This window comes from Rattus norvegicus, chromosome 14 (genome assembly GCF_036323735.1).
Source record: "Rattus norvegicus strain BN/NHsdMcwi chromosome 14, GRCr8, whole genome shotgun sequence".
Classification (NCBI taxonomy): Eukaryota; Metazoa; Chordata; class Mammalia; order Rodentia; family Muridae; genus Rattus; species Rattus norvegicus.
The window spans coordinates 9949991-9974301 of NC_086032.1; the positions used below are offsets into that span (position 1 = coordinate 9949991).

The following is a 24311-nucleotide window of genomic DNA, read 5'->3' on the forward strand; positions in this document are numbered from 1 at the left end:
GAAACATGTGAGTCTATGGGAGCCATGCTTATTGAGACCCCCACACTGGACAATCTCCTGAGTACTCCTCAGGACCTCTGGAAGAGCAGTCAGTGCTCTTAACCACTGAGTCATCTCTCCAGCCCCTGGTATGTGTTTCTTTAGTTGGAGGGATAAGGTGGGTTTTACAGCAGTGAAGAAAATAAGGCAGAGGCTTTAGTTAAGGTTTTATAAGTGATGGGGCTAGAATTGAAATCTAGAACTGAGTGACTCCACAAACCGGGAAAATAGAAATATTTAACTAGACTCTGCAACTCTCTTCGGTAATGTTTTCCCTCCCTCCCCTCCCCTTCCCTCCGTTCTTTTCCTTTTTCTTTCTTCTTCTCCTTCCCCAACCCCCTGGAGTGTTTCTCTGTGTCCCTGAACTTTCTCTATAGATCAAGCCTGCCTCGAACTCACAGAGACCCTCTTGCCTCTGCTTCCTGAGTGCTGGGATTAAGCTGAGCCTGCTTCCTAGGCTGGTAATTTGCTAATTCATAGACTGATATATGTGGTTTGAAACCCAGAGCCTACAGCCCGTACGAGCCAAGCCAGTGTGGCGGGCCCTCTCCCACCCCTGGGCCTCTCGGAAGTCAGTAACTTCAGGTTTGGAGGTTTTGTAGAGCCTTGGGCTTCTCCATCTTGAGCTTTTTTCTTGGAGGTAATTATTTTTGTTTGTTTTGTATGGCACCATATCCATCATATATAAAATAGTGGTTCTCAACTGGAAGGCAATTTTTGCCACCCAGAAAACAACTTATGTTGCAAACATCCCTCAACAAATCTCTAAGGCCAAGTATCTCGAGGCTGTGGAACCACAGTATAGAACGGTGTTTGCTGTACAGTAGGCTCAGCCGACTGTAGGATGGCCTAATTCAGGTGTCCATTCTCTCCTGCGTCTGCTTCCTGTGCTTTTCTACAGAGCACTGACCACCTCCCTTTTCTTGTTGTCAGCCTTGGACAAGAGCTCATCTCTAAGCGCTGTATTTCCTTCCGGAAGTCTTCCTCGGCAAGTGGAGTGTTGTCAGTGTTCCCTCAGCCGCTCGCTGCACCGACTTGAAGGTCTGTTGTTTAGGCTAATAATATTATTAACTTAGAAATATGTTGGTTTCTCTAAAGCTATTACTGTGCCCACTATTGCTGGCTCTGTACCTGTTATAAACACTTTTGTTAGTTTTCTACCTGTTCTCCATTAATCCATGTCCAGAGACTCTGAAGAAATAAAAATCCCTCTTTATCTGTTATTCAGGTGCTGGTTCCCTTCGCTTCATCCCGACTAGGGCTCAACTGTCTGCTATGTATCGTATATATTTATTTCTGATTTATCTGTACTCATGAGCTCACATGCTATATCCTGTGTGCTCTCCTTCTGCTCTGTGGGGTCCAGAGATCAAACTTAGCTTGTCATGCACAGTGGGGATGTCTCTGCCGCCTGAGTCATCTCTCTGGCCCATTAACAGTCTTTTGACCTGTCCCAATCTGGTTTGGCTGGCTAGTTTGTTATACGTTTTGACTTTTGATTTTTGCTGTTGCTGCACTCAATATTCACTCCAAATGGCGGATTTCAAGTAGGTGTTTGGTTACCAAGGAACCAGATAACGTGACCGCGTATCTATCTCTTTCTATCTCGGGACTTCAGGCTTTTCATCTGCCAGTCACGTGCGCCTACTTGAAAGACTGCCTTTAGGGTTTCTTTCGGTGCAGATACTAAGACCTAGCCTCTGACATCTCCTGACCACGGTATGGGTCTCTTCTGTCACACAGAACTGTTGCTGGGAAGAGTCTTCCAACCCCGGACTCCATCTCTCAGGCTCCTCTCTCTGACACATGCTGTACATCTGCAGGCAGTCGAGAAACTAGCTCTTCCTAGTCAGAGATGAAGAAAGCCAGGCTCCCACTTCTGGGCTGCTTAGGAAGAAAAGGTGCGCCCTCTAGCTGCCGTCTTGTGTCCCCTCGTGTGTGCGTCTTAATCTCAGCTGGTTTGTCTGAGACTCCCTGAGCGTGAACCTCAGCCCCCCACGCAGCCCCATTTCCACTCAGACAAAATGGAAAAAACAATCTCGAGCCAGGAGAAAGTGCCAAACTGCAGGCACAAGTGCACATGGGTGGGAAAGGAGCTGCTCGAAGAAAGAAGGTGATTCACAGAACAGCCACAGCAGACGATAAAAACCTGCAGTTCTCCTTAAAGAAGCCAGGGGTAAACAACATCCCTGGTATTGAAGAGGTGAACGTGTTTGCAAACAAAGGAACAGTGACAGGTTTTAACAACCCTAAAGTTCAGGCATCTTTGGCAGCAAACACCTTCCCCATGACAGGCCGTGCTGGGACAAAGCAGCTGACAGAAATGCTTCCTTCCCAGCGTCCTCAGCCAGCGCGCTGCGGACAGTCTGACTGGTTAGAGGAGACCAGCTCTGCCCAAACAATCTGTGGATGGAGAGCACCCCTTGCTCCTGGAGAGGAGGCTGAGGAAGTTCCAGATCTGGTGGAGAATACTGATGGAGCTTCAAGGACGAGGCAAACTGACTTAAGGCAATGTCTGAAGACGGCGACACTTGCAGAAATTCCAGGGACTGCTGTTTTATATCAAGGCTGCTTTAATAATTCTTTTGTTTATGGGCCTGAGAAAATCTTTTAAACTCCAAGACCCCTGGACACTGCAGCTCTTTTCAGCTTTTACCTATACCTAATTCATTCTTTGTAGCAAATTAAGCTGAAGAATCCTAGGAATAAAGTTTGGAAAAGGTTAATATGATTCTTTGCCTACTACAAAAAAAGGCGTCTTTTCCACTTGCTGTTGAACAAACTGCTCTGTGATAGTGAAAGGTTCTACTCTGTCATTCAGGCTCCATCTCCCCTCCAGGCCTCTGACAAACCTGTAGTCACACTCAGTGGTCAATGACCAAGGCCAGAAACAGCCAGGGATGGAGACCTTAGGTGGGGAGTGAATGTGACAAGAATAGACTCCAGGAAGACAGCTCCTTTAATGAGGGAACAAAGGCTATTTTAACCTTTAGGGCAGGAGAAGGGCTATAGGGTGAGTGAACATCATTGGCCAGGGTCAGGATGCCTCATTTGCATAAGAGGGATTCCAGGTACTGCTCACATGATCTTATAAGGGGAGAGGAAGCTTAACCTGGGTACCTACAGGACCTCCTTTAATGAGGCAAAGGTAGGGGCACAGGGCTATGTGTGCTGCGACAGGCAGGCCTAGGGCAGGGTCCAGGGATCGATCCTATTCCTGCCATTCACAAGATTTCTGAGGTTTGAGCCTGACTCAACCCCACTATTGCTCAGGACAGGTTCCCTACAGCTCCATGGCCCCCCAGCCCCACGGTTCTTAGGCACAAGGCACTGTAGTGGCACAGAAGGTAAAGAGCCTGGACTGTCAAGGCTGACCACAGAAAGCTTCCCTCAGGCTCTCAGACAGCAAGAGCAAGTCCATGGATATTCACCACTAGGGTTCCGAGGCTGCTGCATTAGCTGCTGGCTCTCCCACACTGAAGTGGGAGAGAGCACAGCCTGGACTGATGTGATTGATGGCTCAGTGGTTAGGAGCTCACACTGTCCCTGCAGAGGACCTAAGCCTAGATCCCAGCACCCACAGCAGGCAACTTCCCTCTTCTGGCCTCTGTAGGTACCTGCACTCATGTGCACAGACAGCACACATGAACACATAATTAAGAACAGTTTTAAAAAGATGAGCCGTACTTGTTACAAACTCTAAAAGCACATATCATGCTGGACAAATGCTTCCTAAACTCACATGCAACAACACTGAGACCCTACGTGGTCTGTCCCGGTAGAAAGGCTGGACAAGAGAAGGGCTGGCGCTCTGTGGGTGCGGCTCACAGCTGCAGCGGGTGGAGGCACTGAGGAACAGGGCCATCCGTCCCCGCCTCTTCTGGATTCCTCCTTCCACCGCTGCGCACTGGCCTCCCTCCTGGGCCTTGGTCTTCCTTTCTGAGCACCATTTGCTCACCATCAGCTCCTTCTCTGTTGCTGGTATTTTCATCCCTCTTTTTATTTAATTTATTTTTATTATTTTTAATATCTATGCTTTAATCAGATTAGTTTCATGAACAAATAAAATAACACATTAGAGAAAAAAGGCCTTAAACATAGCTGTATTTATATCCCACAATTTGCTCAAATACTGGTTTTCTTATAAACTTTCTACAGGCTGTTTTTAAACAATCTCACGATGACTCCGTACTTACAGAACTTCAGGGAGATATTTCTGTTTCTAATAGCTTAATCTGCACTAATGGGGTGGCATGTGTCACACGCGTCCATGAGGGGTTCTAACAGGACACTGAGTGACTTTTCTGACGGGACCGTCCCTCCGATGCTGATGATAGTGCATCTGAAAGAAGGGACTGCAGGCCTGGGTCACTGCTCTCTGCGTCCTCCAGTTCTTCTGTCATCTTCCCAGTTAATGTGGGATCTTGTGACTCTGAGGTTAGAAGCCAAAATATTCCTTTGAAGCTTAGAAAAGTCTGGCTTTACTGGTGGGTTTTCAGTATATTCATTATTTACACAGTAGCCAACTCTAATAATCCTTGGCCTCTGTAGGTGCCAATACAGCTGCTACCCCCGCACCGCGCCTGCATCTGAGATGAGCCCCGCATGCGGTGCGTCAGCCGGAAACGCAAACGCCTTCCTGCAGGAACAGGACCCACTAAAACAGACTCTAAACTTGATTGTATTCCTCACTTTCAGCAGAGCCCACGGAGATAATTTTCCACTCCAAGTCTTCAGCCAGGTCCTCGATGCACTCGAAGGTGATCTCAAACAGGAACGGCTTGTAGAAAGGCGCCGGGCTACCCAGCACTACACTGTTCACCTGAACCTTCGCCATCATTCGAAGAAAACAAACAATGCGGCCCGGGCTCCGGGCTCCACTGAGTCCCACGCGGCCGCTCTGAGAGCGCAGACCCCACGCCGGCGTCGTGCAGCTGCGACTTGAGAAACGTTTTTTCCTTTTAATTTACACAGCAGCACTCCACAGTATTTTGCAGCTTTCCCACCTCACTAAACTACGGCCCATTCTGCTCTGCTAACTAGCAGCGTTGCCGCGATTGGCTGCTTCGTCCCTCTTTTTAAAAGACGTTGTTTGGGATGCCCCACTTTGAGGAGCATCGAAAGATTGGATATGATTTTGACTTTCTGCCGCAAACAATAGAAGACTGGAGGCCAATGGATTAAAAATTCACATTAAGCTGGGTATGGTCGGGGCACGCCTTTAATCCCAGCACTCAGGAGCAGAGGCAGGTAGATCTCTGTGCGTTTGAGGACAGCCTGGTCTACAAAGGGAGTTCCAGGACATCCAGGACCAGAACACAAAGAAGCCCTGTCTTTTTTTTTTTTTTTTCTTTTTTTCGGAGCTGGGGACCGAACCCAGGGCCTTGTGCTTGCTAGGCAAGCGCTCTACCACTGAGCTAAATCCCCAACCCAAGAAGCCCTGTCTTAAAAAACAAAAACAAAAAGAAACAAACAAAACAAAACTAAATAAGGGCTGGAGAGATGGTTCAGTGGTTAAGAGCACTGACTGCTCTTCCAGAGGTCCTGAGTTCAGTTCCCAGCAACCACGTGGTGGCTCACAACCATCTGTAATGGGATCTGATGCCCTCTTCTGCTGTGTCTGAGGACAGCTACAGTGTACTCATATACATAAAATAAATAAACCTTTAAGAATATTTTTAAGGGGTTGGGGATTTGGCTCAGTGGTAGAGCGCTTGCCTAGCAAGCGCAAGGCCCTGGGTTCGGTCCCCAGCTCCAAAAAAAAAAAAAAAAAAGAAAGAAAGAAAAAAGAATATTTTTAAAAACCTAAATAAATAGTAAGTAAAATAAAAATAAAATTAATTAAAAATAAATCAAATTGCACATTAAGTTTACCCAGCCCAAAAACAATCTTGTTCAAAGCAACAAAGAACTTGAACGATCACTTATGTAATCTGGGGACAATGATTCCCAAGGATACGAGAAGGCCCTTGGTACCACTGTCCCTCAGGTCATCTGAAATAACACGGGTTCTTACACTCACAACAGTAGCAACGCCAGGAAGAATAATGTTGGAAGTGATAAGACAGAAGGCAAGGTGATTCAGTGACTGTGGAAAATGGATGGGCAGTTAGACAATTACCACAGGAGTCAGCAATTGGGCTCCCACCTGTACGGGCAGACAATCGGGCCCGGATGTGGTGGTGCGTGCCTTTAGTTCCGGCACTCTGGAGACAGGCAGGTAAGCAGACAGGCAAATCTCTAAGAGTCTGAGGCCAGCCTGGCCTACATAGCAAGTTTCAGGATAGCCAGGGCTACATAGAGAGACCCTGCCTTAAAAAGATGATCTGAAACTATTTTCAATTTTGAAGAAAGTCCTGTAAAAATGAACTCGTGGGATCAACAAGATGGGTCAGGAGTTGATGGTTCTCGCCACCAAGTCTGGCAGCCCGAATTTGATCTCCAGAGCCCATATGACAGAAAGAAGGAACTGGCTTACACACGTGCGCGCGCATACACACACACACACACACACACACACACACACACACACACACACACACACACTCTGTATTAAATATGTGCCTTATAGGACTTTTATTATTCACTACAGAGGATGCAGGCCAGATGACTACCATCCCGGCAGTTGGGAGGCTGAGTTGGAGGAATGCTGAGCGTGAGGCTGCACGGTGAGACCACACCATGACAAACCAAGAACTGCATATCAGTGCCGAGGGCAACAACCTGCCCTAGCATTTGCAAGGCCTTGGGTTTGATTCTAGCACCACAAAACAAAACAGCACAAAATGTTTATCAGTTCCATTAATGGATAAGCAAATTAGGGCATATGGAATGCTAAGAGAGTGGAATATACTTCAGTAAGGAGAAGAGCAGTAAAGAGTTATTCATGCTTCAACATTAAGTTCAGGTCTACGGCGCTACAGGGAAAAGAAGACAAGTAGGAAAGTTCATATATGGTTCAGGATATACAGAGTGTGCACAAGCCCATGGAGACAGAAGGCGGTCTCCTCTGGGCTGGGGAGAGACTAAGTGCTGGGCTTCTTTAGGGGAGGTGAGAATGTTCTGGAACGAGATAGAAGTGATGGGTAGACAGCACTGTAAGTGTAACTATATTGAACTATATACTTCAAAATGCTAACTTTATAGTAAGTGCATTACCTTCATTTGGGAACAATATTTTGGAGTCTGGAGAGATGACTCAGTGGCACTCTCAGAACTCATACTGCCCACATCCAGCACACTCTGTGTTACTCCAGCTTTGAGTGGCCACGGATGGGATGGGACCACTGGGCTTCCTAGCTTCCTGTCTAACTGAGCCCTAGGCTCAGGGAGAAACCTTCCTCATGGGAGCAGAAGGAGAGGGACAGAGCACGGCTGGTGGCCTCTTCTGGTTCTTTGTGTGCACAGGTGCACACACTGACACATGCACATACAAATAATAAATTAATAAAAATTCTACCCTGTAGGAGAGATCTGAGAAGTATGCAGGCCTCTATTCAAGCCACTTGCTTCCAGAAAGTTATATCACAAAAGGTTAGAAATGAAAAATAAGCCTGCCCACGGGCACAGCCTAGACCAGATTCCATGGAAATATGTCACGTGGCATTTCATACATAGCTTGTAGAAATGGGTAGACACAGTGTTTGAAGACAGCAATCACAAAACTACAAACCGCTGACTCTTGCGGGGCATCTGACCAGACACAATGACTCCGAACGGTATTTTATCACGTCATTACATTAAGGAGGAGAGGTCACTGTCAGCGCATAAAGGGCGTTTGATGACAGTTAACTCTCTGACAGAATTCCTGACAAACGGATAGGAGTACAGAGGACTATTACACATTGGAAAACGAACCGGACCTAAATCCGAAGATAAAGTCAACAGTCAGCTGGGAGCTATTTCATCCCACTAGAAATGAAATGAGGGCTTCCGATAGCACCATTCCTGTCTAGTTCCTGACGACTGTGAGCAAGGAAAAGTATAAACACATACAACACGGTTAGTGTGCACACACTGATCTGTTTATGACTCAGACCTGGGGATGCAATCCATTTAGATGTAAACGATGTAATATCTAATTTGTTGTGATGTTAATCACATTACCAAAAAATACATTATTTTCTGTGAGTAAAATGTTTTTTAAAAAACTATTTAAGATTTTATGTCTATCATGTTTTAACTTGGTTTCTATGTATATTTTATTATAAGAAAGATGACATTATTCTAAAATTATATATGTATATAATTTATGCATATATTTAAATGTACTATCAGGAATATTTCACTTATTTATTTGTTTTTTTCTTTATTTTTTTTGGTTTTTTTGAGACACGGTATCTAATGCAATACTGCTCACAATACAGAAAACTCAGAATGGAGAGGGTGAGAGATCAGGCGTGACACGAAAGTGGGAGGAGGCTCCTGGGGTGCAGGGACAAGTGAGAGGGTGGAGGAGTGAGAAGTACCAGGAGAAACTGAAATTGAAAAATACTGTGCTAAAACCCAATTCTTTTTAAGGTAATTAAAAAGAATCAATGTTTATTAAAATGACAAAGGACAAGAAGATTTTGCTTTAAAAAAAAGTAATGACGTTCTGTAGGAGGGTAAGTGGTTATAGTTCAGAAAAAAGGTGAAATACAGAACCAGGTTGTAGAAAAATGGTTAAGTTGGATTTCTTTAGTATAAAACAAAAAATACTGGGGCCTATTGGATGGCTCACCAGGTAAAAGCGTCCTATTGGATGGCTCACCGGTAAAGGCTGCCTATTGGATGGCTCACTGGGTAAAGGCTGCCTATTGGATGGCTCACTGGGTAAAGGCTGCCTATTGGATGGCTCACTGGGTAAAGGCTGCCTATTGGATGGCTCACTGGGTAAAGGCTGCCTATTGGATGGCTCACTGGGTAAAGGCTGCCTATTGGATGGCTCACTGGGTAAAGGCTGTCTATTAGATGGCTCACCGGGTAAAAGCATCCTATTGGATGGCTCACCGGTAAAGGCTGCCTATTGGATGGCTCACTGGGTAAAGGCTGCCTATTGGATGGCTCACTGGGTAAAGGCTGACTGACGACAGAGTTCAGAGCTTTGTGGTTCGCTGGGGCAAAGGCTGGGACTTTGGCTGTTCATGTGAGTGAGGGAGACCTAGAATGAAAGATCTCACGTCTCCATCGAGGTTCCAAACTCCAGGGCATCGAAGCCACGTGAGATGGCACATGGGTATAGGTAAATGGAGTCACGATGAAGGATCGACCTATGTGGCCTCTGTTGTGACTACTCAAGCTGCCACGTTAGTGTGAAAGCAGCAAAAACAAACAAAACAAAACAAAAGTCCCTAAACCATTGAGAGGCTCCGAAAGCCCAGGAGAAAGGCTGGTTGGCGAGTCTCTGGAGTGTACATGCTGGAGGGTGAGCTGACTCGGGGAGATGTCCCCTGGGGACCACACACATCTGTGGATTTCACAGGCCCACTCCACCCTCACCCAGTAAATGAAAGTTAAGAGAGGCCCCGACGTGAAGGTGGGACGAAGGGAAAAACCTGCATCAGCCAACAGAGCTCAGCGTGTGTGCGCTCTGCTCTGTCATGGCGGCTGTGTGCGCTGGTGGTGAAATTTAGTTGAAAATGCTGGAGAGGAGCCATGCAGATTAGTCTCCAAACAAGTAAACACTTGGGGAGACAGGCAGAAGTTGGCATAGCCAGGACGCGCGACAGCCACCCAGCACCAGAGTTCGGAGCTGTCAGTGTGCTCGCTCGCGGTTCCCTTTCCCCTTCTCTATCCTGATGCAAATGCTCGGATGTTACACAGTCAGCCTGTAGCCGCCAACATCTCAGTGTGACTCCTTCTAACTGGTGTACAATCCTTCCTAACGACAGCCTCACTATCACACCCAAAGTTACCAACAATCCCAGGGGTACGGACCATCGCAGTATTCTTTTTCAGAGGTTATTTACTGTGTGTGTGTGTGTGTGTGTGTGTGTGTGTGTGTGTGTATACCTGTGTGCACACCCACAGGCCACTGGGTCAGTGTGGGGTTAGGACGGCTTCTCGGACTCAGCTCTTTTCCTCCACCCTTGCTGCTGTGGAGATGGAGCTCGGGTAAGGGAAGCACGTGCCTGTGAGCCTGACCTGACTGTTTTTAATAACACATTTTATTTTATTCATGTGTATACACCATTGCTGTCCTCACACACACCAGAAGAGGGCATCGGACCCCATTACAGATGGCTGTGAGCCACCATGTGGTTGCTGGGAATTGAACTCAGGACCTCTGGAAGAGCAGTCAGTGCTCTTAACCACTGAGCCATCTCTCCAGCTCCCCTGACTCTTTAATAATTTAAAAAAAAATGATTAAATAAACCATTTAAAGAAAATCACTGAATGCACTGGTGTGACTCTCTCCCCTGCTTGGTTTGTGGTTCTGTTTTGCAAGATTACACTGGGGCAGCTTGTGGTGTAGTTGATCCTTTATAAAAGTTTCTCACTTTTCCTTCTTTCTGGCTGCAGAGACTTGTCTCACAATAGCCTTGTGTGTCTTTGCCTAGAGCAGGCTGTCCCTAGGGCAGCAATACTGTGTGTGGCTTTCCTCACTGGAGCCCCATATACACGAAGATCACTTACAGTTGCCTGGGGGTCACCAGCCTCTTCCGTGAGGATTCTCACTGTTTCTGTTTCTTTTTCTAGAATTGTGTCGATGTTTCTTAACATAATACTTTTGACATCAGACACTTGACTCTTCACTGTCGACAGCACCATGCGACTTCCATTTTTATTGTATTCCATCTACACAGAAGGGAAACAGAACAGAAACTTAAATCGTATTAATGACACACAGCTGTCAAGGGCACATCTCACTTTCATAAAAGATCAACTACATCACAAGCTGTCCTAGTCTAATCTTGCAAAACAGAACCACAAACCAAGCAGGAGAGAGAGTCACACCAGTGCATTCAATGATTTTCTTTAAATGGTTTATTTAATCATTAAAAAAAGTCCCCAGACTTTACTTTTAGAGACATTTTATGTTTACTGTAAAAGACAACGTCCTGGCTGCCCCCTTGTTACCACACAGCATGGAGTGGAACATTTGTTACGGCTGATACCCCCAGTGCTGTTCTCATCGACACTGTGAAGAGGATGCGGATACCCTCAGGCAGTTTTAGACACACCAACCTCACTTCTTGCCCTTGGAGAGAAGCTGGAAATGTCTTCTGATCAGGCTGAAGGGCAGAAAGGCTGTGTGTGCTGTGGGCTTTGTTTCCTTGTCTGGTTTCTTGTTATCTATTTCTTCGGCTGCCCTGACAGTATATGTGGGGTATGTCCCCAACGCCACTCCGGGTGCCTGGGATGGAGAGGCACAGGCCACCTTGTGTGCCAACTATACTGACCAGCTCACCCCACACACCTCAATCAAAACAAACTCATAAAGGAAGAACAAACGCATGGCTCATTATTCCTAGACAGGGCCATCAGTGGCAGCCCCTGCAGTCTAAGAGCTCCTTGTTCCCTTTCTCGTGGCCTCCCTCCTCAGTCTCTCACCTCAACTTGCCACAAGCTCCTCTCTAAAGCTCGCCCTCCTGTTTACTACCCATTGGATTCATTCTTCAGCTGTGGAAGACTAACAACCAGAAAGACATGGCCTGGGGTGGATTTGGTGGCTGTTGATCCCCTCAGATCCAGAACATAACCCAAAGTCATGTTCACCAGAGGCAAGAAAGCCTCAGTTTGCTTTCAGTGACCCCTACTTTCATCCACATCAATCAGTCCAATTACTTTAAAAATAATTAAAAATATATTTAAAAATCATTTTATGTGTGTTTTGCCTGCATTTATGTGTGTGTACTGTGCTTATATGTGTAGTATGTGTATGTTTGTGTGTGTGTTGCATGTGTGTGTACACATGTGTGTGTACCTGGTACCACTGGAGACCAGAAGAGAACACTGGATGCTCTGGAAGGAACTAGAGTCCTGGACAATTTTAAGCTGCCACATGGATGTTGAGAACTGAACCTGAGTCCTGTGCAGGGTCAGGTGCACTTAAGTGCCGAGCTGTGCCTCCAGCCCATACCTCCATTGCTAAAGAGTCTTCTATGGCCAGTCAGACACACCTCTGACTGCCTTCTTGTTTTAATTATTTGGTCCCCGGATGGTGGAAACCTCTGCTTCTCCTCCTAACGGTGTAACAGTGTGACGATTCCTGGAGTGTTGAACAGTGTGACGATTCCTGGAGTGCCGCACAGTCTCACTCTTTAATACGCATTTTAGGTTCTTCTGTCATCATTTCTTTTCTCTTATTTCCATCAACAACTTACGTGGCTTTTACCTGACATTTTCAAATCGCCATGGTAACATGAAATATCCCAAAACAAGACTTCAGAAAATCATTACTGATTTTGCATAGGAGAAATTTTGGAACAGACAAGTCTGTAACTGAGATGTCATTTCATAGCTTTCTTATTTTCTTTAATCTTTATGTCACTTACATGCCAGCTTCTTTGGCCTATACAAGAACATCTAACACTGACATTAACAACTGGACCCCCAAACTACCTTTGTTTGGCTGCCAAGTTTCCCATCTTCACTGCTTTTAATAGCTAAGAGCCTGATTGCTTTTCTTCCCTCCAGTGCATTGCTGTCGCTGTTTGCTCTCGCACAGCACAGACAAGTCCCTGGTAGAAGGACTCCTGTCCCTGTCCCCACTGAGATGTCACTGCTGTCTGCCAGGATTACGTGGTGCTGAGGCTGACTCATTACATTTGCTAGCAGAGAAATGCCTTGCTTTCTTTTCGCCTTTATTTGAGTTTTGTTTTTAAATTGCTGTTTTGGGCTGGCACACAAAGTTGGCTTCATCATAGTATCTTCATACACGTGTGCTATTATACTCTGTTATCCACTCGCTCATTCATTCACTCGCTCATTCATTCACTCACTCATTATTCCTTACTCACCTCCTTCATTAGCCTCTCATCTCCTCGCTCCACCTCCAGCTAATTCCCTTCCTCCTCCTGCATTCTATGCCCTCTGTTTCTGCCTTGATTTCCTATTACTACATGTATGTAATACCCTTTCTATACCCTCCTCCGGTAAGGTATTTTCCTCCCCATCCACAGTTCCCTGTCTAGTGTCATGACTACAAACACATGTATGTAAATAGGTCACTTATTTAAGATTTTTAAAGTTTTAAATTACATTCCCTCTTTCTCCCTTTTCACTATATGAGAACACGAACCCTGGCACACATATGGGAGTCAGAGGGAAACTTGTAGGTTGCTTCTCTCCTCCTACTGTGTAAGTTCTGGACTGAATGTGGGTTTCTCACTTGCTGGCAGGTGCCTTTATCGGCTGAGCTGCCTCGCCAAGATCTGATTTTTCAATATAAGCACACAGAGCAATAAACTTCCCTCTTTGAACTGCCTTAGCTTGGGCTTAGAGTTTGGTTCACTGGGCAAGTGCTCGTCTAGTACGTACAAGGCCCAGCACTGATAAACAGGAATTTAAAATATTAAAAGACCTATCAGTGATATCTCAAAGATTCTGTTAAGTATGCTTTCTTTTTTATTTTTCCTAAGACCTTTAGGATTCCCTTTGTGAGTTCAATGACACACTGGTCATCCAGGAGCTTCAGCGTCCTTGTCTCCTGCTGTCCCTATAGATCTTCTTGTTACTGATTTCTAGTTCATTACCTGACAGCTTGAGAGTGGTGTGCGTCAGGGAAGGGTTCAGTGTTGGATGTGCTCTGTTTGTTGGGTGGAATGTTCTGTACACATCTATTAATGCTATTGATCTATGGTGCAGATCAACCTGAGGCTTCTTTGCCAGTGTATACGTTGGATGACCTATCTAGGGGTAAGAGTCATTACTGTTATATTATATCCATGAGCGTTTGCTTTATAAAGCTTGGACTCCCAACACTTAGTGCACAGATAATTGTGTCGTCTGATGATGAGTCGCCCTCCTTGTTAATATGCAGTGGTCTTACTTCTGCTTAATTTTGCTCTGAGGTCTGCTTTATCAGGACAGCTAGGCCAGTTTGTTTTAAATTTCCTTTTGCCTGACAGATTGTTTTCTACCCATTGCCTCTCAGCTGTGTCTTTCCCAGTGAGGTATGTTTCCTGGAGACAACAGAGTTGGATATGGTTTTTAAATCTTTCAGGCAATCTAAACAGAAACAATTTACATTTAAGGTTATTACTGAGAGATGTGTACTAATTCCAGTAATGACTTTAGTGCTTCTTCTTTTTCTTCCTCTTCCTCTTCCTCTTCCTCTTCCTCTTCCTCTTCTTCTTCTTCTTCTTCTTCTCCTTCTCCTTCTCCTTCTTTTCTTCTTCTTCCTCTTCCTCTTCCTCTTCCTCTTCTTCTTCTTCTTCTTCTTCTTCTTCTTCTTCTTCTTCTCTTCTTCTTCTTCTTCTTTTCTTCTTCTCTTCTTCTTCCTCTTCCTCCTCCTCCTCTTTTTGAGACAGGGTCTCACTCTTGGTGCGGCCCTGGATGACCTGGTTCTCACTTTGTAGTCTAGGCTGCTCAACTCAGACCAACCAGACTCAGCTCAAACTCAAAATCTATCTACCTGCTATTGTTTCTTCTTTATGCTTTCCCCTATTAGTGCACTGTTTTAGACATGTTAAGAGTCTTCCTAACTTTCCTTTGTTCTCTATTCCTCTCATGGAATTTATTTTTCCCTGTGTTCTCACGACTGACTGTTTCCCTCTGTGCAGTATTTACTTAAGTATCTTCTGTTAGCTTGCTGTTTGTGCTTTTCTTGAAATGTCTTTATTTCCATGTCAATTTAAGATGGTATATTTAAATTTGTAATTTTTAGTTATTTTTCTTCGAGTCAGGGTCTTTCTATCTAGCTCTTGCTGGCCTGGGACTTACTATGTAAGCCAAGCTGACCTCAAACACAGAGAGATTTGCCTGCCTTTGCCTCCAGAGCAGTGGATTAGAGGTGAGTGCCACCATACCCTGCTTAAAAGATACTATTTATGGATATAATAATCTTGATTGGAAGATATTTCCTTTCATAACTTGAAATATATCAGCCCATGTTTTGTAGCTTTGAGGACTGTTAATGAGAGCAGATGTTACTCTGATTTTCTGCCTTTGTAGCAGTTTGTGTTTTGCTTTAAGCTTTTATCTTTTCAAGCATTTATAGCCTTTAAACTTATTTCTTTGTTTTGTATTTTTGACATCTTGACTATGAAATGTGGTGAGAGTCTTTTCTGGTTATGTCTTGTTAGGGTTCTACATGCTTCTTGTTTTTGACTGTCTCTGTTTACATTTGGGGAAATTTCTGCTAAAATCTCATTGAGCGGATTTTCTGTTTTTAGTGTTTATTTTGGTTCCTTATACCTCATGGATTGCTTTAAAAACAATGCTATTACATTTATTTATTGTATATGTATGCCCACACATGCACATCATAGCACACATGTGGAGAGCAGAGTAAAATTTGCAGGACTCAGTTCTCTCCTACCACGTGGGTACTGGGGACCGACTCAGGCTTGGCAGCCAGTGCCTCGACTGCTGAGCCCTCTAGCCAGCCCTGGGTTGAGTTCTTGATTGGACTTAGAGCTCTCGGAAGGCTGTGGTTGTTTGTTTGTTTTTTCCTTACTAATGTTTGATGTACTTCATCGGCTTGCTCCCCCATCCCAAATGTCTTTTCTTCTGCTTGGTCAAGTATATAGGAGGTACTTTTGTCACTGTGTTTATTTAATTTATTGAGTTTTTCATTTCTAAAATTTCTATTTTTCGTCAAAATACTAATTTTCTTGCTCAGTTTTATTTCATGTTGCTTTCTTAGCATTTTCCTTCTGTGATGTTTACTGTCCTCCTTGGGCCTGGACTTGGCTCATCTGCTTGTGGTAGGTCATTTATCACTTGTTTTAAAGCAGAGTGTGTTTGAAGTCTTCACCTCAGTGTCTCTGGATGCAGTACGTGAAGATCTCCCAGGATCTTTGGATCTTTGCCTCGCTTTCTCCTGTCTCTGTTACTATTGCATCCGTTGGTCTGAATTCTTTCTTAGTTTCTTTTTTCTGCTGCTTAGATAGAAAGCTCCATCAAAAGCAACTTCGGGAGGGAAGGTGTTATTGAGATGCTGTCTGTCATGGGGAGAAGTCAAGGTGCAGGCGCTGGTCATACAATCAAGCAGTAGAGAGCATGTCCATACTCAGTTCACTATTCCACTTTATACAGTCTGGGATCGCCTGCCCAGGGAATGAATGGACTTGCTGAAAATCAAGCGGGGTCTTCCACATCAATGAGTAATCAAGATGGTCCCTCAGGCATGTCCAGAGGCCCATCTCCCAGGGGCTCTAGAATTTGTCTAGCTGACAACAGTACTGATTCCTTCTCCTCCTAAGGAGCAGCTTACTACTGAAGCTCAACCACCAGTCTTCTGATTAGCAGTGAGTCAAGCCACAGAAACTGTAGAAACACACTTGACGTCAGTTACAGTACATTAATATGTGAGCATAAAACTCAAAGTGGTAAAATGGAAACTGAGGTTAAAAACTCTCTAGGGTCAGCAAGGGACTAGCAAAGGGATGAGAGAGAGGAAGGAGACAGGGAAAGAGAAATGGATGAGAGAGAGGAAGGAGACAGGGAAAGAGAAATGGATGAGAGAGAGGAAGGAGACAGGGAAAGAGAAATGGATGAGAGAGAGGAAGGAGACAGGGAAAGAGAAATGGATGAGAGAGAGGAAGGAGACAGGGAAAGTGGAAATGGAGGAGCAGCAAAGCTATGTGGATGGAAGGAAGAGGCAGGGGTGTGGGAAGTATTGTACGGAGAGGAAGAAAAAATGAGACAGGAAGAAGAGAAAAAGGAAACACAAGGAAAACTTTTCAATAATGAAAACATTCAAAACAAAAATTAGATACCTGTAAGAGGTAAAATAAGAGATTAACAACAATAGAGTAAAATCTAGCAAATCACCATATGACTAAACGTGTGTGTGTGTGTGTGTGTGTGTGTGTGTGTGTGTGTGTGTGTGTGTGTGTAGTGGGCAGGGCCAAGGAGGGAACACACAGGGGACAAAAGCAAATAGAAACCAAATAAAATTTAAATGTTTCTCCCCAAAAAAGAATATGCACAAACAAAATTAGATGAATATACAAAAGAGACTAAGTAATGCATAAATATAAAAATAAAATCTACAAAGGTATTCAACATTTTTTAAATTTTATTTTTCTTGGATATTTTATGTATTTACATTTCAAATGTTATCCCCTTTCCCCCCTCTCCCATTCTTCCTCCTTGCTCCCAGGATTCTATGAGGAGGCTTCCATTCCCACCCCACCCACTCCAACCTCAACACCCTGGCATTTCCCTACATTGGGGAAAGGAGCCTTCACAGGACCAAGGGCTTTTCCTCCTATTGATGCTGGACAATGCTATCCTCTGCTACATATGCAGTTGGAGTCAGGGGTCCCTCCATGTGTACTCATTGGTTGGTGGTTTAGTCCCTGGGAGCTCTGGTGGGGTTGGGTTGGTTGATATTGTTGTTCTTCCTGTGGGGTTGCAAACCCTTCAGCTCCTGATGTTCAATAGGAGTCATCAGGAGACATAAGTGACATCTGCTTTCAGATGTCATCTTAACCTGTCAGAATGGCTAAGATCAATAAAACAAGTGACAGCTCGTGCTGGGGATGATGTGGAGTAAGGGAAACACTCGTTCATTGCTTGTGGGAGGGAAAATTTGTTCAGCTACTATGGAAATCAGTGCGGAGGTTCCTCAGGAAGCTGGGAATAAATCTACCTTGAGAGCCCGCTGTACCAGTCTTGGTACATGCCCAAAAGAGTCTGTATTCTACAACAGACACACTTGCTCAATGATGCTCACTGTTGCTATATTCATGATAGTTAGAAATCAGAAACGATCTACATGTCCCTCAGTAGATGAATGGATAAAAGATACATCTTCTATAAAGAAATACTACTCAGCTGTTAAAAAGGAAGCCATGAAATTTGAAGATTTAAAAAAAAAAAGAAATTTGCAGGTAAATGGATGTAGCTAGGGGAAAAAATCACCCTGTGAGATAATCCAGACTCAGAAAGAGAAATCATATGCATGTTTTATTCACTTACATATACACGTTAGCTGTAACGTCTTCAATGAGCAGGGTACAGGCCCTGTAACCACAGAGACTAGTTATGGAGTGAGGACAGAGAAGTCTCCCTAGGAAGGAGACACTAGATAGTTACAGATGGAGGGGAACTCGGGATGAGAGGATTAGATGGTGACAGGGAGTGTGATGTGGGGATGGGAGGGTCAGCTAAAACTAAAGGTCATGTGAGGGGTTGTATGGAAACCCAACACAGCAGGATCTCCTTAAAATACACACAGATATGAAAGAAGTCAGTTGGGGTCACCCACGTTTAGCTGGGGAGGGTGCCTCTCAAGTGCACTGGGAGTGTGGCCAGCAAGCACAACACCGCAGTAGCAGGGAGAACCTGCCGGCCCCCTCTCAAGGCCTCGTGAGACTATCACCATGCTGGTGGACTGCAGCAGTAGGTATCACACCCCGGGACCTTCGGAACCTCGGGGCTGGACAGCAGTAAATGGCGGACGGCTGGCTCCAGCACCAGCTCCGGCCCAGGTATATCAAGTTTCAGGGTAATTCCTGCGATGAGATCTGCCCCTGACCATGAGACCTAGCCTCCTGCCTCCTGTGCGCTCTGTCAGTGCTTAACCCTCCTCTTCCCCACAGCTGCCTCCGTGGGCTTTGCCTCAGGCAGAGGACGTGGAGGGTCAAGCTGAAGCTCTCCATCTTGTTCCCATTTCCCGATCTTAGGCCCTCATGGTAGCTCACTTTAGACAATTGATTTTCTCAAGGTGTTGCACAGCCACTGTCCCATGAAGCACACAGTTGTGTCCGAATGGGAATACTTTGCTGCTAATTCCTTGTCAGGGTTCCTCCTGCCCCTCTACATTCCATGGCTGGAACAAAGGCTGGTGAGGCCGTGGGCACTCCTGACTGCCCGTCCTCACCTGGCTTACCTTCCCTGTGTCCTTGTGTGTTCTCCGTTCCTTTCCGGTATCTCTGACTTCCTTCCTGGCTTTTTGTTCTTTATAACTTTCTTTGGGATAAAGTCCATTTTTCCCATTTTGAGCCTCCTCTTCACTGGCTCACAGAGAATCAGTCTCTAGTCTGCCATGTTACGAGGGAGTCCTTACATGGCCTTTTTGTGGCTTGATAGCTCACATGTGAATAACAGCTCTCTGGATGCTCCATGGAGTAGTTTCCCAGTCATCTCTGAAGGGCATCTTGATTGTTTCCAACTTATGCAATTATAAATAAAACCGATGGAAACATCCGCATGTAGGTTTTTGTGTAGTGATGTTTTGAAGTTGTTTGGTAAAATGTCAGGGAGGATTGTTTATTTTCTTAATTATATTTATTTGTTAGTTTCTTAAGGAGAGCATGCTCTATAGCCTGAGTGTGGAAGTCAGAAGATAACCTCCAGGAGTCGACGTTCTCATCTGTGGTGTAGACCTTGGGGAACAGAACTCAGGGCCTCAGCTTGGTGGCACTTGTCCCTTATCTGCTGAGCCCCTCACTAGCTTCAAGGTTAGGAAGTCTTTTCACTCGTGTGCGTGTGCATTCTGGGACTATATGCAGTTGGTGTGTAGGAGTGCATGGAGACCAGAGGAGGCTTTGGATCCCCTGGAGTGGAGTTACAGGTGGTTCTGTGTCACCCAATATAGACCTGGGAATTGACCTCAGATCTCTGGAAGGGCAGTCAGCCCCCCTAGCCACTGAGCCACCTCTCCAGCCCCTGAATGTTTGGTTTTTAAAGAAAGAGCCAAACTTTGTATGGATTTGGCTGTCCTTGCAATCCACCAGCCTGCTGCATTGCTCCACATCTTTGCTAGCACTTGGTAACGTCAGTATTTAAATGCTGTCAGGCACTGTCTAGTAGCATTCCCGTGTTACTTTGCAACTTACTGATGAAGTGTGGACTGCAGGTTCTCAGCTCAGCTTCTGCTGAGTTTTTCTGCTCATTCAGTTGCTTCTTACTGCTAAGAGTTCTTTTTATATTTTGAAGATTTATCTATTTTTATTATTTTATTTAAAAATTATATTTTAAATATTTATTTATATTGTTTTATGAACATGCATGCTTTGCCTGTTTGGGCTGTATGTGTACCACATGGATGCCTAGTATTCTCGGAGATGAGAGAAGTGTGCAGGATCCCTTGGAACTAGGGTTCCTGACAGTTGTAATCCACTGTGTGGTGCTGGGAACCGAACCCAAGTCCTCTGCACAAGCCACCTCTGAGCCATCTCTCCGACTCCCTTAGAACATCTATGTGTATGTGTGTGCCAGTGTGTGCAGTGCCTGTGTGTGGGGAGCAGAGGGAGCCTCAGACCTGTGGGAACCAGCAAAGCCTTCCTGTGGTCCAAGGGTGAGCATGTACAGGTGGTGAGCCACTGTTAGATACCGCAGCTCCCTCCTCCTTACTATTACTAACACGGTCTACAGTACCTCTTACTGACATCAGCCGCCTCCTTCTCCTCCTCCTCCTTCTCACCCTTCTCCTCTCCCTCTCTCCCCTCCTCCCCCTACTCCTCTAGGGAACCTCACTGAGGTTCTGGGCCGTTGCTTAGTTGGTGCCACTCTATCGAGAAAGTATGGCCCACCTGATCCCAGCTTTCCTGTAAGCCCTTCTGTGTCTGTCCTTTCTCCACTCCTTATCCTCCAGTCAGGTCTCCAAAGTCAAGCTGATACCGAGTTATAAGCATGTCTACTTATGCAGGTTTTCTTCTTTTTAAAGATTTGTTTACTTATTTTATGTATGTGAGTACACTGTAGCTGTCTTCAGACACGCCAGAAGAAGGCATCAGATCCCATTACAGATGGTTGTGAGCCACCATGTGGTTGCTGGGAATTGAACTCAGGAGCAGTCAGTGCTCTTAACCACTGAGCCATCTCTCTAGCACTATTTGTTTTTTAAGATAGAGTTTCTCTCTGTGTAATTGCTAAATTTCTTTCATTTTTAAAATTTTGTATAATGTTTTTTATATTCACTTTGTTAAATTTTACAAGCATTTACATTTTGGGTGCAAATGTAAACGGTATTGTTCTTCATTTTAAACCCCACTGGCTTGTTTCTAGCTGGCTTTAGAGTGTTTTGTAACCTTGCTATAAATGCTTTTTGGTCAATTCTTTTTGATTTCTTGCACAATCGTGTCACCTGCGAACAAGGTCCATTTTAGATCTCCCTCCCAGTGTGCACGTCTCCTGCTTTTCTTTCCTGCCTCGTGTACTGGCTGTGACCCTGCTCCAGTGTTGGGAAGCAGTGGTGAGTGAGGGGGGGCACTGGACAGGGTAGCTACAGTAGGACAACTGTCAAGAAGATGAAATCAAAATGCCCACAAGACGGAATTATGATTCTTTTTATATGAAGGTGGAGTTGAGAACAAAGTCAAGGGTGGGGGAGGCTGATGAGAGAGGAATTATGGGAAGGGGTGGGGGAGGCTGATGAGAGAGGAATTATGGGAAGGGGTGGGGGAGGCTGATGAGAAAGGAATTATGGGAAGGGGTGGGGAAGGAATATGATCAAAAGATACTGAATTCATGTATGGAATTGTTCAAAGAACTAACAAATATTATGTTAAAAATGGGTAGAGGAGATCTTTTAAAGGGCGAGAGCTTAGAAGTATAAAAGCAAGGGGTCTGGCCATTCAAAATTTGAAATAAAGTTCTTTTTAAATATATATTTTGTAGTTTCAGTGGCACACACACGTGACCAAAGTTGTCTCACCTCTGCTCCACCCTCTCCCAGCGTGCTGTTGCCTCACTGTTTCAACCCGGGAAGGCTTTACTGTTTTACTCTCCATGAGACGCCTCCAAACGGTGCATACTGGAGTGGATGGACACATCTCTTTGGTTTCTAGAGTCTTCTTTATGCCTTGCACTTGTCATGGCTACTCTACTTTGCTAACCACACACTTATATGTTAGTTAATTGAGCACGCCGGCCTCTCTATTTCCAGGGAATCAATCAATCTCAATCAATCAATCAATCAATCAATCTCTCTCTCTCTCTTCCTACTCCCCCTCCTCCTCCTTCTCCTCCCCCTCCCCCCTCCCCAGAGTTTCAGGCTGGCCTCTGCCTCCAGAGTGCTGGGATTAAAGGCACACACAACCACACCAGGCTGACCCAGGCTGATGGCCTCTTCTTTTAAGCTTAGGAACAACCAGTGGTGTCTGCTCTGGCAGCGTGCACTAAACTGGAATGATACAGAGATCAGCTTTTCTCTGAGCAACAGTGACAAAGACATTTGTGATTTGTTCCAATTTTAAAAATGAGGGGTCTGGAGAGAGGCTCAGTGGTTGGGTCAGTGCTCGCTGCTGCCGTAGAGGACCATGGTTCTGATCCCAGCATCTATACTGGGCAGCCTACAGCGGCCTCTAATTCCATTTATGGGATCCAGTGCCCTCTTCTGGTCTCCACGGACACTCCACTCATGTATATCCACGTATCATAAGTAAAAATAAATAATTTAAAAAAAATGAAAGCAAAAAAAGAAAGAAAAAAACAAGAAAGAAAGACAAAGAAAACCCAGTGGTGTTAGGTGTATCAGACCTGTTTTTTAAATGGTTAAATTCCGAATCAGCTTTTTCCTTATTTCTGATTATGTATTTATGTTTTTTTTTTTTTTTTGGTTCTTTTTTTTGGAGCTGGGGACCGAACCCAGGGCCTTGCGCTTCCTAGGTAAGCGCTCTACCACTGAGCTAAATCCCCAGCCCCTTGTATTTATGTTTTAAACAGAATGTTTTTATCAATTCTTTGAGAATTCCATACAATATATTGATTGTATTCACTCTCTACTCCTCTCACATATGACTCCTACCTCCTCACCTGGCACACTTCACGATCCCTATTTTTGTACCACTGGTCCAGTTTGGCTGCCGTGGGTGTGTGACCATTTACTGGATCAGTCCGCCCAACAGGAGCCACACCCTTACAGAAAAAAATAAAACTGACTATTCCTCTGATAGAGTCCACAGCTGTCCTAACGTCTCAGTCAGGCTGGGGGCTCCAGACATTTAGTGATCACCATCATCATCATCAACAACAACCACACCACCACCTAGGCAGTTACTTTGCTCAGGACTGTAGAATTGTCTCAGCACTCCATCATTAATTAGCTGGACTAGACCCATGAGGAAAAGTGGAGCATAGCTAATTTAGCTGCGAATGTTGGCTTATGTGTGTGACCTCAGTGTGGAGGCCAAGGCAGGAGGACTGCCTGCCACAAACCTGAGGAAAGCCTGGGCTACAGAGCAAGACCCTGTCTCAAACAACACAAATAAACTAACTCCTACCCACCAAAAACACAAGAAAAAGGGAAAATACAACTTTTACCCACCAACCATTTGCTTCCTTTGCGGTAGAGGTCACATAGGCAGTCAGAGTGTGTGCTTGCCCCTGTCCTGGCATGTGTGCTGTGAGAGCCAGGAGAGGCAGTGCTCATGTCTTCCAAGGCTGGCTGGGGAGAGGCACCCCACTAGGGGTCATCTAGGAACCCTGGAGTTGAACACGCTTACGCTGCCCTTGGTTCGTGAGTTATCCCATCACTGGCCAGTGGCAGCTGGCTGTTCAGTTGGCTCCTGTCTTTGGCTGGCTTTGATAGCATCTTTATTTCAGGCGTGGTCACGTGTCCTGCCCTGCCCCTCAGATCACCATCACACACTGGGTGGAGGACAGTTCAGACTGTAACCCTCCCCGCGTGCTCACTCCTGTCGAGTTGGCCCCTGTGTAGCTCTGCGCTCTAAGTGGACAGGCACAGACGTGAGCTTTTCTCTGCAGACTTGGAAGGAGATTTCACGTGCTTTCTCTCACTCTTCTCTTTATAACTAAGAGTGTTTATAGCTAAGAATCCTGACTCGTAACCACATTAACACATCTATATAAACCACTTTCAGAATAGCAGTTAGTAAGAGGTGAGCCTTGGAAATAAATGTCTGAAAATGTACTTTCAGGTCTCTTTCATTAGACTGCAATCCCACTAGAAATGGACACTCAAATGACTGCTCCAGACTCATTCGACAGATATTCTGACATAAAATCTTACCACTGTAACAATGTCAATGTGCAATTTCATTGTTATATGTTGCAGTGAATCTCCAACCCATAAGCCCATGCAAAGCACACAGCTCAGTTACAATATTTAGAAGCTGCGCGCCTAGACCGGGCAGATCCACCACTGCGCTGCTCTCCCCAGCTGTGAGACCCCTTGCTGCTTGTGGCTCCTCCAGGCCATGTGGGTCTGA

The 24311-nt window shown here is 45.2% G+C and overlaps 1 protein-coding gene and 2 pseudogenes across 5 annotated transcripts in view; 1 reads left to right on the forward strand and 2 right to left on the reverse strand.

Annotated features, from left to right (window-relative positions):
• Positions 1–24311, reverse strand: part of Vamp9 (vesicle-associated membrane protein 9) — a 36650-nt gene that overhangs the window by 1132 nt on the left and 11207 nt on the right. For all 5 annotated transcript variants that reach the window (XM_008770076.4, XM_008770075.4, XM_039092649.2 and 2 more), the window contains one exon: positions 10657–10818. In XM_008770076.4, coding sequence (XP_008768298.1) covers positions 10657–10818 — 162 coding nt within the window. The remainder of the gene's footprint in view (positions 1–10656; positions 10819–24311) is intronic.
• Positions 687–5820, reverse strand: LOC134481709 (histone chaperone ASF1A-like; annotated as a pseudogene).
• On the forward strand, positions 2064–2653 carry LOC134481710 (transcription factor BTF3-like; annotated as a pseudogene).